Below are 14,925 nucleotides of genomic sequence, written 5' to 3'. Positions count from 1 at the left end.
ATCATCCATTCGGTTTTGATTTTTTTTCAAATCCGATCCGATCCAATCCAAATTTTTTCGGTTTGGATTGGATCGGTTTTCGGTTTTTTGAAAATCCTAAATTTATTTCATGATTATTATGCAAATAACATCTTTTGTATATATTGGCTTTGTAATTATTATTTTTTGAAATACAAAAGTGTTAGTAAACTATAATATAATTTTTAAATTTTGGCAATAAGATATGAAGCTCTAAAAACTTAAAATTTTGTTGATGAGATATGACTAGATTTTTTCTTGGGTTTAGTTGATGGATTAATGGCTTTTGGGTTTAGAAATTTTTAGGCTATGATTAGGGAAATACCCAAGTAGGTAAAGAGAAATTAATATATTGAATCGGTTTGGATTGGATCGGTTTTCATCAACCCATCCAAAAACCGATCCAATCCAATTAAAATTTGCGGTTTTTAATCGGTTTTCAGTTTTTCGGTTTTTGGTTTATTCGGTTATCGGTTTTTCGGTTCGGTCACCGCGGTTTGAATCGGTTTGGATCGGTTGATGAACACCCCTACTTTGAATGTTTGTTAAAAATTCATATGATTTTTTAAAGGCTTTAATGTTTCTAAAGTGAATGTAGATAAATTATCTACATTCGCTCCCAAAACGACATCGTTTTGGGTTGAAAAATTAAAAAATTATAATAAAAAAGACTATTATAACCCTGAAATAAATTATAATTACAAAAATATCTTGATTTCCGCCTCAAAACAACGTCGTTTTGGGCTCACTGTAGATAAGTTATCTACATTGACTGTAGAAAAAGCGAACCTTTTTTAAAATCTTATAAATCTATATTATCATTTCAAATCTTATAAATTCTATTAAAATCCTTTAAAAGTCAATCTTATAAAATCTTGATTGTAAATTTTTTTTTTAAAGTTGCTACAATTCTAGATGATCTTTTAAAATCTATAAGATTTTTTTATATCAAAATAATCTTTTAAAATCCTAATTCAATATGTCCAAAGTATTATTTTTTTATCTTAAAAAAAAGTGTCTTTCTTGTTTCTCTCACTAAAAATTGTCATGTCTATAGAAAGGAAAGTTTTGCATGTCAAGTCTGCAAGTTTTTATTTAAATTTTGAGTTTTATTATTCTCATGTTAAAGGAGATAAGTTATTTCATGTCATAGAGATGATAAATTTGTGGGTTCCACCACCTGAAAAAAAAAAAAAGTGGCACAGTTATCGAAGGGTGTGTAGGAGAAAAATTTATCGCATATAACATAAGAATATTTTTTTCTTAAATTTTTTGATAAAGATAACGTACGGTTTTTAATTTTAAAGATTAACACTTATTGAAATATATATGTTTCTTTATTAATGTTTTACACTATAATATACGGTTAAGATTTCAAAACTATAGAAGATTCATTTTCAAAGAAGGGATGATTGAGGAAAATTCTTAAATATTTGTGGGAGAATTTGATGCTGCCGTTTTGTGAGTTTCAGTGACCCATTTTCATAAATTTCGGGTAGAAGTTCTTCTTGAGGAAGGAAAATCAGGAGTATGAAAAAAGTTTCTCAACGTTGAACTATCTGTAATCTTGTATTGTGAATTAAAATGACCATATCATTTAGTCTAATCTTTTTTATGCAATAATAACATTGGGTTCAACCTATAACCGCTTCTAAATTACCTAAAAAATTTATCATTAGACAAATTCTTATAGTGCGTTTGGATGGTTTTTTTCTATTAATTTTTTTTAATGCATTTGGATACAATCTTTTAAAAAAAGCATAATTTAAAACAAATTAAAATAATATTCTTTTTAAGACTCAAATTACTTGCTCTTGAAAAAAACAGAAGCGTCAAATAGTTTTTTGAAATTTCAATTTTATTGCAATTTCACTCCAACTACTCTACCCCACAACCTTGATTCACATATCCTTTTTAGTAATTTTATATATAAAAGTGTCTATTAATTTTAACATTCAAATTTTTTTTATTTAAAATTACATTTTATGTATTTCATCCAAATATAAAATAGTTTTAATTTTAAAAAAAAGCGAGTCATAAAAAATTCTTTTTTTTAAAAGTCGATCCAAACCAACTTTAAGTTACTTAAAATATAATTATTATAAAATAATGCTTGATACACAACTACCCGAAGCATGTAATTAATTAATTAATTACCTCTGATCATATGAGAAAGCTTACTGAAACATTGTCAAACATTAATTAAAGAGGACCGACACAATGAAGTTGTTCCCTTATGTGCCTCACAAAATTTCAATCATCCCCATTCATCACTTTATTTTCTCTCCTTCATCTTTTTTCTTTTTTTACCAATTCTATTTAGGAAAAGAAAAGAAAAGAATGATACATAGAAAGTGGGTTAACAGGTAGAAATGATGTAATGAAAATGAGATCCAAATAATATTGTTGGGCTTTTATTGCTAAAAGTTGTCAGTACAGAAACACTTAGGATGTAAGGTGGACATATATGAAATCAACATTGTACAACCCTCTCATTTTCCTATGAAAAGAAGATGCAACGCATAAATATAGAAAGGGAATATTGTTTCTCCTATTGCATCATGATAAATTTTCTCATACAATATATAAAAAGTAAATGGAATCCATTAAGGAGAAGAAAAAGAAAAAAAATTAAGTGAATCTTATTCATTTTTTTGATGTATTATATGAGATAAATTGTATCGTGTAACATGAGAAATAGAAATTTGAAAAATGAGATAGAACAGTACGGTTATTGTATTGATAATGATTTCCAGTGTTTCATTTTTTAGGCTTTGCCTTTGCACAATTATTTTTTCTTAATAGCAAACCATTAGGCTTAAGTCGTATGTAACCAAACACTAGTAGAATTGGGCCTGTAATGCTAAAATTAGGTCTTTAATGTCAAGCCATTATGATTATGATTATAAATACAATATCACGGGTTTGGGCCTATATATTAAGCAATAAAAGTTTAAGTGGAGTTAGATATATTTCCCCATCCTTTTAACATAAGAATAATCTATTTAGATATCAACCAATACGATTAAGTAGTTTTTTTCCAAAGTATTATCCCCAAAACTTGAATCTTTATCCTTACTTGATATCATTATACGCTTATCAATGTGTTTGACCTTTGTGAGTAATATTCTATTAGCTTTCATAGTTATTTTTTTATGAGAAAAATTAAGAGAAATTTGAAATGCTTAAAATGTTCTATATTTTAATAACTTGAGTAATTTAAAAATAAAATGAGATAAATGATCCGAAATGGCACAGTCAAGATTTTAGTAGATACGCACACCCATATATATAATGGAATGAATATACAAGATCATGTAGCTTTATATTACGAGTTAAAAAATTGAAACAACAAAATTTTTCTCTTCAAAACAATCCCTTGTAGCTGTATCTCAAAGCGTCAATAACATATTCATCCCAGATACATGCATACTTGGGGACGTTTGGTTGAGGAGAAATTTTTTGAATACTAGGGAAATGTAATTACTAAGGAAATGGTTGGAAAGTGAGTTTGGTAGGAAAATGTAAAAAAAGTTGTTTGGTTGATCAAAATATTACCAGGGAAATTTATTTAAATTTACAAAATCTATGTTCGGGAGAAACTTCGCACCTATTTTTCACTTCCCCAGTTATCTCAAAATACCACATCTCAAGTGGTATTCTGTAACAGTGAATTTCATCCAAAAATCAACACAAAAGTCATTTCTCCATCTATCCTATTTGCCTAGAATTTTTTTAAAAAAACCTGAATCAAACGTGGTATTTTTCAATATCCACTGACATTTCCCCATCAATCTCAAAATAAATCTCCAACCAAACACTAGCTAAGAAAGTTCCTGGGGAGAAAGGGGAAAGCACAATGGATTCCAGGGCAATAAGTTGCTTTGTACCTTGCTGTTCCTTTATTGTTTATATATAAAACGTTCAAGTCACTAGGATTCGTACAGTAGTCAAGAGTTTGAGTAGTTTATATTAAATTATGTGTTTAATTTTTATTATTATATCCATACATATATATATGGTCATGATTATTTTACATCGGTATAAGTTATACTATTAATCATGGCCGTTAATCCTATATTTAACGATTCTGATTTACTACATATATGAGCCGTTAGATGCAAGCAAATCAATTATCAAGATTTGGTATAAGATTTCTTATTCTTACACCGATTTAAAAATTATATATATATATATAGAGAGAGAGGTAGGATCCTTTGACACCTCATCTGAGAGCCATTAGATCGAAAAAGATCAATGACTCTGATTTGTGAGCATGAGATATCATTGATCTTTATTTATGTAATGGCTCTCATATGAGGTGTCAAATTTCAAATTTGATACCGGTGTCAAGGATCTTACCTCATATATATATAACTTGGGGCAGGATCATTTGACACTGGTTTCAAACTAAAAAGTTTGACATCAAATCCTAACCGTTGATTTTTGCAAATCTAATGCTTATAATTTATTGGATCACACTTATAAATTAATTTTCATTCCCAATAAATTATAATTGTATATTGACGGAAATTAACGGTTATAATTTTATGTCAATTTTTTTAATTTAACACCGATGTTAAAAGATCTTATCCCATAAAACTTTTAACCCTTTAATTTTTTCTTAATATTGTCTCCTTTTCTATATACATAAAGCTTCTCTATAGAAATTATGAATTCAATTATATAGAGTTTATAATAAACAATGTCAACCGTAACCTTTTGAACATGTTTATATTGATATTGAATTAAAATCAAATTCAAAATTAATTTACCAATAACAAGAAATGATTTGAAGAGTGATATAGAGTAGAGAGTTATGTAAAGTAAATGAATTTCTTGTTATTATGTAGTTCAAGTTTTAATGAATTAAAATCACCCCCCCCCCCCCCCCACATTCCCTCTCATGAGGAGGGGGGGGGATACATTTAATATTAAATTAAATTTAAAATAGAAAGAAATTTTACAGACGATAAATTATACTTAATTTGCGTTCATGTTTTTTTTTTTAACTTTCCATACTCCACCAGTAATTTTTTACAACTATTTTTTCAATTGATATAAAAAATTATAATAGTTTGGACACATTTATACTCAATAATAATGTAAGGGTCTGTTTGTTTGTATTTTTTAATAAAAAAACATGTTTAAATTTTTTATAATAATAAGAATGTTTTTTTTAGAAAAAAGTAAAAATCTAAAAAAAAAATTATTGCTTGTCCCTTTAGTGAGGAAGAATAAATTTAAGAAAAAAAAACCTAATACAACATTTTTGTTTCTGTCGGCCCTTTTATAATACTCTAACTGGAATTCAAGTCGCGATATCTAAATAAAGTTGGTAAGAGAACAACTTTCAATTTATAGTACAACTATATTAAGAGAGTAAGGACCACCATTAAGTAGAAACTCAATCCAATGGAAAAAGCATCTAAAGTATTTAAAAACATGGTTAGATACTAACTTATGATGGTCCATGATGATAATTAACAAAGAAAGCATTTCTGTATAATAGTCAAACATGCACTGCACTAGCCCATTAAGACAGCAGAAACATAAAACATGCAAGCGTGATGGAATTGCATGGTACCCTAACATAATTGGAACAATCATATATATGTAAGCAAGTGAATGAACATAAATTATTACACATACCATATGACAACTTTTTTTTTTTTCTTTTATTCCCTAACATGCACTGCACACACAATACAAAAATCCATTCCACATAAATTTCATATAATCGCTAATACTCTTATAAACATTTTAACGATTGCAAATTGTAGTTCTTGGCATTTATTCAGCATGAAGTTCAAGGTGTTTCATTTTGGCCAAGTATTGCATCCTTTCTTTTTCCTTTTCTTGTATATCTGTGTTTGAAAAAAGTCCGAACTATATATATATATATATATATATATATATATATATATATATATATATATATATATATATATATATATATATATAGGGCTTATCATTTCTCAAGCTGTCGGACATATTTTATCTCCGGCTACTAAATCATAACCGTACAAAGATGAATCAATAGTAATGAAGGAAGAGAGGAAAAAAGAGAATCATAACCATTAAAGGTGAATCAATTAATATAAGGAAATAAATAAACAAAACGACGTAATTTTGGGGTAGCGGAAGATAAACTTATCTCAAGTTATTGGAGAAATAATTTTCTCATATATATATATATTACTGTCAACTATTTTTCACATATCCTTTTTTTCCACTAAAGAATTTAGGAATAGATAGGTTGCTCTGATCCTCCGTTAGTGCCACGGAAGGATCACTTATAAGTATTTTAAGCCAACCCCTTTCCTTCCACTATTACAACTAGAAGCACCCCATAAATGTTGTAGTTTTACAGAGCCCAGACTAATTATCAGGCTTAAGTTTTGAATTCTAACTTAATGTGGAAAGAATAACCAGCTTTGTCTACCTGAAAACTGGATTGAAATTGAGAAATGATACCTAACTATGACACGAGGTTCAAATTATTTTCATTCGGAGTGTCTTGGAAATTTAAAAATCTATACAAACAATGCATATTGGCCAATCAAGAAACATATTGGAAAAGGGAAATTTCAATTAGTAAGGTGTAAAATAGAAAGTTGGTTTTCACACAAATTAACCAAACAGCTGAGAAAATGGTATTATATTTCTTCAAGATCTTATCTCCAAAATCAAGGAACTATAGCAAAAGCTTGTAATTTTATAATGTAAAATCAATATATAATTACACAAGCTTATCCAGTTGCTGAAAACAAAGGTGAAATGAGGGAAATGAAGAAATCAACATGTATTATCATATTTCAACCAAATTGCCTTGCCCAGAAAAGTCATTGGGGAAGTGCGTGTGTGTGTGCCAAGCAGATACTTCACTTCTATTAATTACTCTGAGCAATGTGCTCTCTTTGTATGTTCCTTTGTCTCCATTCTAGGGATTACTTATTTCGATCAGAGAAATAAGAGTAATAACTTTCCTCCGTATAGGGTTTGTTTCTGAATTAATATATCAGTTACTTTGGGATTTACCATCTCCCATAGTAATCTATTCCAAATATTGGCCAATCCAAACCTATTTTATTTAAGAAAGGAAAGTAAATGTCAGAAAAGTATCTAGGTGATTGTATCTATTAGGTCAAAATATAGGATCTTTAGTAGGTGCCATAAACAAACCCAATTAAGCTCATACAAATCCAGAGTTTAATCTCTAAGAATTACACTATTATTCTACTAAGTGCCAATATTACACTAGATTAAACAAAACAATACTAGGGTGGGTTTCCACTCCAACTATATATATGAACATTTCTAGGCTTCCTAAGCTTATTTATGGCAACACAGAAGTGCATGCTTCACAATATATAGCAGCAATTCAAAATTGATAAAGTCGTCTGCATCAAATCTTTCACACAGATCTCTGATCTCTCGTATGAAGCTGATTTATTATAACCAAAAGCCACTTACTGAAGGTTATCCACTTCATGAAAAGCCCACTGCCCTTGCATGTCATAGGACATGGAGTTACAACTCTCTTCAAAGCTAGAAAATGAGATACTTTCTTCCAGGGTTCCTGAATTTTCATAATTTCCAATAGGGTTTGGATCCATCAGAGTAGTATTCCCATAATATTGAGTTGTTGAGGGATTAGTGGACAGATTAGGAAGAAATTGAGGACCCACGTTGGAATTCTCCATCTGGAACCAACATTGAAGATCTTGGGGTAAAGTAGTAGGTTTTCCAAAGTATTTCTCATTAGGGTTTTCAGCTGCAGAGACATTGAGACAGCTCTGAGATGCTTGTTCCCTGAGATAAGCTAGTTGTGCTTGTAAATTTACAACCTACAAAGAAAAAAAAAGTGAATATATTAGTCTACAATAGTAAATCAGCTAGGGTTTTGAGTTACAAACTAAGATTGCTTGTAACTCATCATGAGAGAGAGTAACAAACCTGTTGTTGGAGTGCAAAAATATGAGCAACACAGCCATAAATTGGATCCTGAAGTCTAGCTTGAGCTTCATATGAGATTGTGACTGCAGCTTCACAACGGTCACTCACAGGGAGGTGTGCAAGGAGCTTTGAGACATTGCTTGCACCAAAGACCTTATGAATGGCAGAAAAATGGGTAGCACCCTGTTCATGGCAAAAGTAAGGTGCAAAAACACAACCTCTGACACATTTCCTTCTCAAGAATTTGCAGGCTCCACAAGGAGAACCAGAACCAGTCATCTTGGCCTTTTGGGGTTTAAATTGTGTGGTCTTTAGGATTTTGGTTGTTTCTGGCTCTCTTATGCTTTGTGCAATTCATAATCATTTATCATCATCTTTATATACACCTCAGCAAGGAGCAAGGGGAGGCTTAGAATAAGGAATATTTAATTACATTAGGTCCCCTTAATGGCCTACAGTGTTCATTATTTTTCCCCAGATAAAACACTATCATCCCCCTCTACCAAATTTTTATTTGTCAGACAAATTAGATTCCATTCAACATCCTTATACGACAAAAGAGCTAGCATTAACCAAACCCATTTTGTTTGATGATTGAATCTATCTGCTCTTGTCTTTTCTTTTCTTAATAATATGTATTGGTACCTTATATATATGTGATAGCCGCAAGTACATTTATTGGACTGCTTTACTTGTATACTTGACCGAGAGAATATGGAAATGGAAGGAAACAGAACTGGCTTATTTAATAATAATTTTTTTACTAGTTAAGAACTCATTTTTTACAGCTTTTACCGTAAGTAACTCATTTGTTATTTACTGTAGATGCTGATTTCTCTCTATAAAAACTTTTGATTGAAAATTGGAAAAAAAGAAATTATTTCCATTATGCGGCTAATGAAGAATGCCCAACTGTTACCCAACACAGATTTTTTCCTCAACACGCTTCTTAATCATTTATATATCATATATATGTTTGGTTTAATTAGCAAAAAGATTGTATTATGAGGAGTGCTCTATTCTATACTGTGGTGGGGGAGTATCCTTTTAAACAACAATAACCTATATATATTATATGATTTCGAAGTTATTCAATCTTAATTGCTACTCTTAGGAAGTTATTTTTATGAGCATAATCTTAAATGCTCCCTCTCATTGTTAAGTCATGCAACAGCATCGACTGGGAAGGGCATGACAAATGTAGTTAAGCTAAAAGGGACCCCAATATATATCATAACATATTGAAGGTCAATTCAATTAATAAAATTGAGTCATACTTTGTAGCTAGGACAACCCCGAGAAAAAACAACAAATAATTAAGTTGAATATATTACACAAGGTCCCCCAAACTCTCCATATTGTTCAAGGAAAAAGATAAAAACGTGTCTATAAATATTTCTTGAAATCAAAACTTGGGCTTATGTCTAGATGTGTCCCTCGCATTACAGTTCTATTCCATAATTTATCACATTGCCTCACTAATAATGTTTTAAAACTCGGATCGGATCGGTTGGGTTGATCTGGGTTTCGGTAATCCGATAGTCTCACCGGTTCGAGCTGACCATTGGATCGATCATGCAGTTGAACCAGTATCAATTCATTGAACCGGTCATGACCCGCGGTTCAACCGATATTAACTGATATCGGGTTTCACACTTGAATTGATTTCTCAAAGTTTGTGTAAAATGAATTTAAATTTTGCAGCATCAAGAACTCAAATCCATACGGGGTTGATGGAAGTTGCAACACCTACCACTACGCTAGAGTCACTTACTTATCATTATACATATTTTAATACATTTATTATATAATTTAATTAAATTTAATTTAATTGATTGAACCAGTGAACTACCGATTGAATCACTGACCCATTAACCCAATACATCGACGGAATCGATGACCGGACCAAGTTTTAAACACTGCTTATTAACCTAATTAGGCTTAGTTTATTGTTGGCGGCACAAATTATTATGGTACTTGTATTGGCAGAAAGAGCATAGTGAATTAGGGTTAAAGCTTTATGATTATATATGCCATTTGAGTTCAATAAAAGTATTAACAAATAATTATCCTGGCCGACACTATAAAAGTTCAATAATCTGGGGACACTTTTGCCTCTTCAAGGAGCTCTCTAACACATTAGTGGGGAATGGTGTTTTCAATGAACAGACACTTATTATGGTTGTTAATAAGATTGATTAGAAATTAAATATGTGACAAATTAATGATCAACATTTCCTGGTGGATTCTTGTTATGGGAATAATTGTCCTGTAAGTACAGGTAATCAAAATGTAAAGCAGGCAAAAAAAAATAGAAAGAGGAAGACACAAAAAAAAAAAGCAGATTCCAAAAAATGAATGAAACAAAGGATAGTGACACTTGTTTAGATCATATGGAAGCTAATTAAGAGAGAGGGAGGGGTAAGGATATGTGATTTGTTTGCCCTTTCCACAGTTGAAATTGTTTAAGCCTTGGAGGTCATGGTTTGTCGAGCAATACCGTATAATTAACAAATAATCATTATCAAATACTGCACATACTCATTCAAAACTTTCCATCACTTTCTTGTGTCCGGTATAGGCACCTACATGTAGACCCATCCCAAATGTGCAATGGGCCCCACATTCAATACTAGCTAATAATGACATTCTAACAAGAAGCCACAAAATTAAAATAAAATTAACAGAGATATCTGTGGAGAAACACGGCACTTGAGAGATAATTGAGATGAAATGAGAAATAAAAAATTAAAATTTAGTGAAAGATATAATGAACATGATACAAGGTTAATACAGAACTTATATTTGATTAATTGGCTAGAATAATTAATTATATATGCATATGTAACTATTTAGCTCACTAAGCTAACTAATTATACCATCCTAACTATGATAATAGTAATTATTTATTTTAGTGAGAAGGGAGTTGGTCAAATAAATTGTACCCTTTTTTACTAATATGTTCAATATAAAATAATCTTTGAAGCTTTCTATAAAGTCATTTACAATATTTGACATGCATGTTATCTATCAAAGCCTTTTTTATAACAAAATAAATTTCAATATAAAGTAAAGATTAACCAAATTAATTGTTGAAACTTTACACTCAAAGTGCTCTTGCTTGATCATTGACACTTTAGTATAAAATATTAGACTTTGAATATATCATCATTACAATCGACACTTAAAATTTATGCCAGTATTAATGGAGCTATTAGCTAATTCATGGTTCTAGTATATTCTTTTTGACTAAAAACTCTTGATGAAAAAAGAAAGCAGTTGAGAGACTGATTGTTCTATACACGCCAACTAGAACTTTTAACCCTGCATATACCTCAATGAAAGCCATTATCATCCTCAAATTAAGACGAATAGTTGTGTCATCCATATACTTGCTTGCCACTTACGCATGACGGCATAAGAGTGAAGAGTGTTGGAGACAGCAGGCATATGAACACCAACATGCCCCGTTTTATATTGTTAAATTAATTTGTAATTATCCCCATTCGTCATCAATCAAGGTGGGGTTCAACTAATTATCTATTACAAGAAAGAGGATTGTGATATATACATTTGTCTAAACATGAGACATTTGTATAAAGTTTGAACAAGCTTGTTTAAATAAAATTAAGGACCATATGTATTGTCTAGCTATGTACTTCTAAATGTTATTATGTATGTATATTTTCATTTCATATTTTATACCTAACCTTTTTCTTATTCGATTTTGCAATGCGCATCTTTATCATAACATTGTGTTTGCTCAGGATTTTGTGGTCTTCCCATTTGAAGACACATGAATTCAAAATGATTGACTCAACACAGCACTTTCCAACAGATTTTTCTGCTTCTTCATCTGCTCCAGGTCACATATTGTTGGAAATCGACAATCACACAGAATCGAGAAAACAGAAAAAGAGATAAGAGTAGAGAGATTGACACGATGATTTACCCTGGTTCACCCAATATAGGCTACGTCCAGTTTGTCTGTACTATATTCACCTCACCGCCACTCGTTACAAGTCTCTCGGTTTACAAGGCAAATATAAATAGGATTACAAGAAACCCTAACAGCAGCTATTCATGGGCCCCAGTTGCCTTTCTGCTGACCCCGACAATTAGGGCCAACATCATCATGTGAAGTATGAGCCATACCCAACATTCTCCCACTTGGTGAATGCTTCACATGTTTCTTCAATCCCAAAGCATCTGTACACCATTCAAACTTCTCCGAAGTCACTGCCTTGGTCAGAAAATCAGCATTGTTGACCTTTGTGTCAACCTTCTCCAGCAATACAACCTTGTCTTCAATCTTCTCTCTGATGAAGTGGTACTGTATGCCGATATGCTTGGTCCTCGCATGGAAACCTGGGTTCTTAGCCAAGAAAATGGCGCTCTGACTGTCACACCCAACGATCATCTCTCCTTGTGCAAAGCCAAGCTCTTTGCACAACCTCCGTAACCAAATAGCTTCCTTAACAGCATGTGTCAAGGCCATGTACTCAGCCTCTGTAGAAGATAAAGCAACAGTGCTCTGCCTCTTACTCATCCAACCGATAGCTCCGCCAAATGAAGAAACAACATATCCACTTGTAGATCTTCTACTATCAATGTCACCTCCCCAATCAGCATCCACAAAGCATCTCAGCTCTAACAATGTCTGTCCCCTTGAGCCCTTCACGCCTTCATAGCATAACCCAAGGTCAGACGTACCACGAAGATAGCGGAACACACGCTTCACAGCCGTCCAATGCTCATTTCCTGGCTTGGACATATACCTGCTCAATACTCCCACTGCTTGAGCAATATCAGGTCGAGTACAAATCATGGCATACATTAGACTCCCTACTGCACTAGCATAAGGAACTGACGCCATCTCTTCTTTTTCCTCTTCAGTCTTGGGACACTGGTCAGCCGATAACTTAGAACCAGTAGACATGGGGGTCAACACAGGCTTGCAGTCAGTCATCTTGAATTTCTTCAGAACATCTTCTATGTACTTCTGCTGACTTAACCATAATCTTCGTTTGTCACGCTCCCTCTTAATCTGCATACCCAAGATCACATTTGCAGCGCCTAGATCTTTCATTTCAAACTGCTTTGCTAGCAGTCCTTTAACAGTGTTGATCATTTTCAAACTGTTTCCAACGAGTAACATGTCGTCAACATACAAAGTTAGAATAACAAAGTCACCTTCTAACCTTTTCACATAAACACAGTGATCAGCATCACAACGGTCAAAGCCAAGCTTCAGCACATAAGTGTCGAACTTCATGTACCACATCCTTGGGGACTGCTTCAGGCCATACAGAGATTTATTCAGCTTGCAGACTAGCTCCTCTTTGCCTCTTGCAATGAACCCCTCTGGTTGCTTCATGAAAATAACCTCCTCCAAATCACCATGAAGAAAAGCTGTCTTCACATCCAGCTGCTCCACCTCTAGGTCATATGCAGCTGCTACAGACAAAACCAGTCTTATGGAATTTAACTTTGCAACAGGTGAAAATACCTCACCATAATCAACCCCTTCTGTCTGTGAATATCCCTTTGCAACCAATCGAGCCTTGTAGCGTTCAATCTCCCCATTGGCACCAACCTTCTTCTTGAACACCCACTTGCAACCAATTGCTTTTCGGTCTGCAGGTAGATTCACCAAACTCCAAGTTTGGTTTTTCATCAGAGACTTCATCTCTTCTTTCATAGCTTCCTCCCACTGTTTGGCATCCTCCGAGCTCCTCGCATGTTTTACAGTGCTCGGATCATCACCTGTAATACTAAATGCACAAACATCATCACTAGCACACAGGATATAATTTTCAGGTGTATACCTCTCAGATGGTCTTCTTTCCCTCGTGGATCTCCTCAGCACTAGTGCTTCAACCTCAGCCTCAGTTTCAGAAAATTCATCCTCTACCTCATTATATTCAGCAGCTTCAGAATTCAAATTTTCCAATTCAATCTGTGAGTTTATTGTATCCTCTTTCAAACCCACATCCAACTCCACCGTCTGTGACTTTTCAGGAGCTTCAGGAAAAATCTGATTCAACTTAGATTCTCTGAATACAACGTATCTGCTGTAAGTTACACTTCTAGTATCCGGATTCCACAACTTATAACCTTTGACGCCATCCTTGTACCCAATAAAGATACACTTTTCAGATTTACTGTCAAGCTTGTTTCTTTTCTCCTTGGGTACGTGGATATAAGCTTCACAGCCAAACACTCTGATATGAGATACGTCTGGCCTTTTTTTAAACAGTGCTTCATACGGAGTCTTCTCCTTCAAAGCTGATGTAGGAGATCTGTTCTTCAGATAACAAGCAGTAGCCACTGCCTCTGCTCAAAACTCAGTTGCCAAGCCTGCACCGCTCAGCATACTCCGTGCTTTCTCCATGAGAGATCGATTCAACCTCTCTGCCACCCCATTCTGTTGAGGTGAGTAGGGCGTAGTCTTCTGTCTTACAATCCCATTGCTCGCACAAAACTGGTCAAATTTTGTTGAACAGAACTCCCCTCCATTGTCAGTTCTCAGCACCTTGATTTTTTGATCAAATTGATTTTCCACCAAAACCTTGAACTCGCAGAATTTATCGAACACTTCATCCTTGCTGCGCAAGAAATATAACCACACATATCTTGAAAAATCATCAGTAAAAGAAACATAATACCTTGATTTTCCATGTGATGCTACAGGTGTGGGGCCAAACACGTCGCTGTGTATCAAGTCCAGAACCCCCTCAGCTCTTCCTCCTATGGAATCAAAAGATACCCGATTTTGCTTCCCTTGCAGGCAATGCTCACAAAATCCAAACCCCATAGAGCAGCTCGGAATTCCATCCACCAACTTCTTTGATGTTAGAGTCTCCAGACCTTTTCCTCCAATATGCCCCAGCCTCCTATGCCATAACATAGCAGTGTCCTCCTCCGCCTGTTCTGAAACATAGCTTT

General features: G+C 33.2%; 1 protein-coding gene across 1 annotated transcript; it reads right to left on the bottom strand.

The window, feature by feature from the left end:
* Positions 1 to 7,490: 7,490 nt before the first annotated feature.
* Positions 7,491 to 8,256, bottom strand: LOC133298706 (LOB domain-containing protein 29-like). The gene is made up of 2 exons (XM_061498035.1): positions 7,978 to 8,256; positions 7,491 to 7,868 (listed from the first exon to the last, which is right to left on the bottom strand). The coding sequence occupies exons 1-2, from the start codon at positions 8,254 to 8,256 to the stop codon at positions 7,491 to 7,493; spliced, it is 657 nt and encodes a 218-aa protein (XP_061354019.1).
* Positions 8,257 to 14,925: the final 6,669 nt, after the last annotated feature.

The sequence above is a fragment of the Gastrolobium bilobum genome, unplaced genomic scaffold (assembly GCF_033153095.1).
Source record: "Gastrolobium bilobum isolate Gb01-03AN ecotype WA unplaced genomic scaffold, APGP_CSIRO_Gbil_v1 utg64434, whole genome shotgun sequence".
NCBI classification, from domain to species: domain Eukaryota; kingdom Viridiplantae; phylum Streptophyta; class Magnoliopsida; order Fabales; family Fabaceae; genus Gastrolobium; species Gastrolobium bilobum.
Note: the sequence above shows the minus strand (reverse complement) of the source record. Positions and strands in the feature narration are given on the sequence as shown.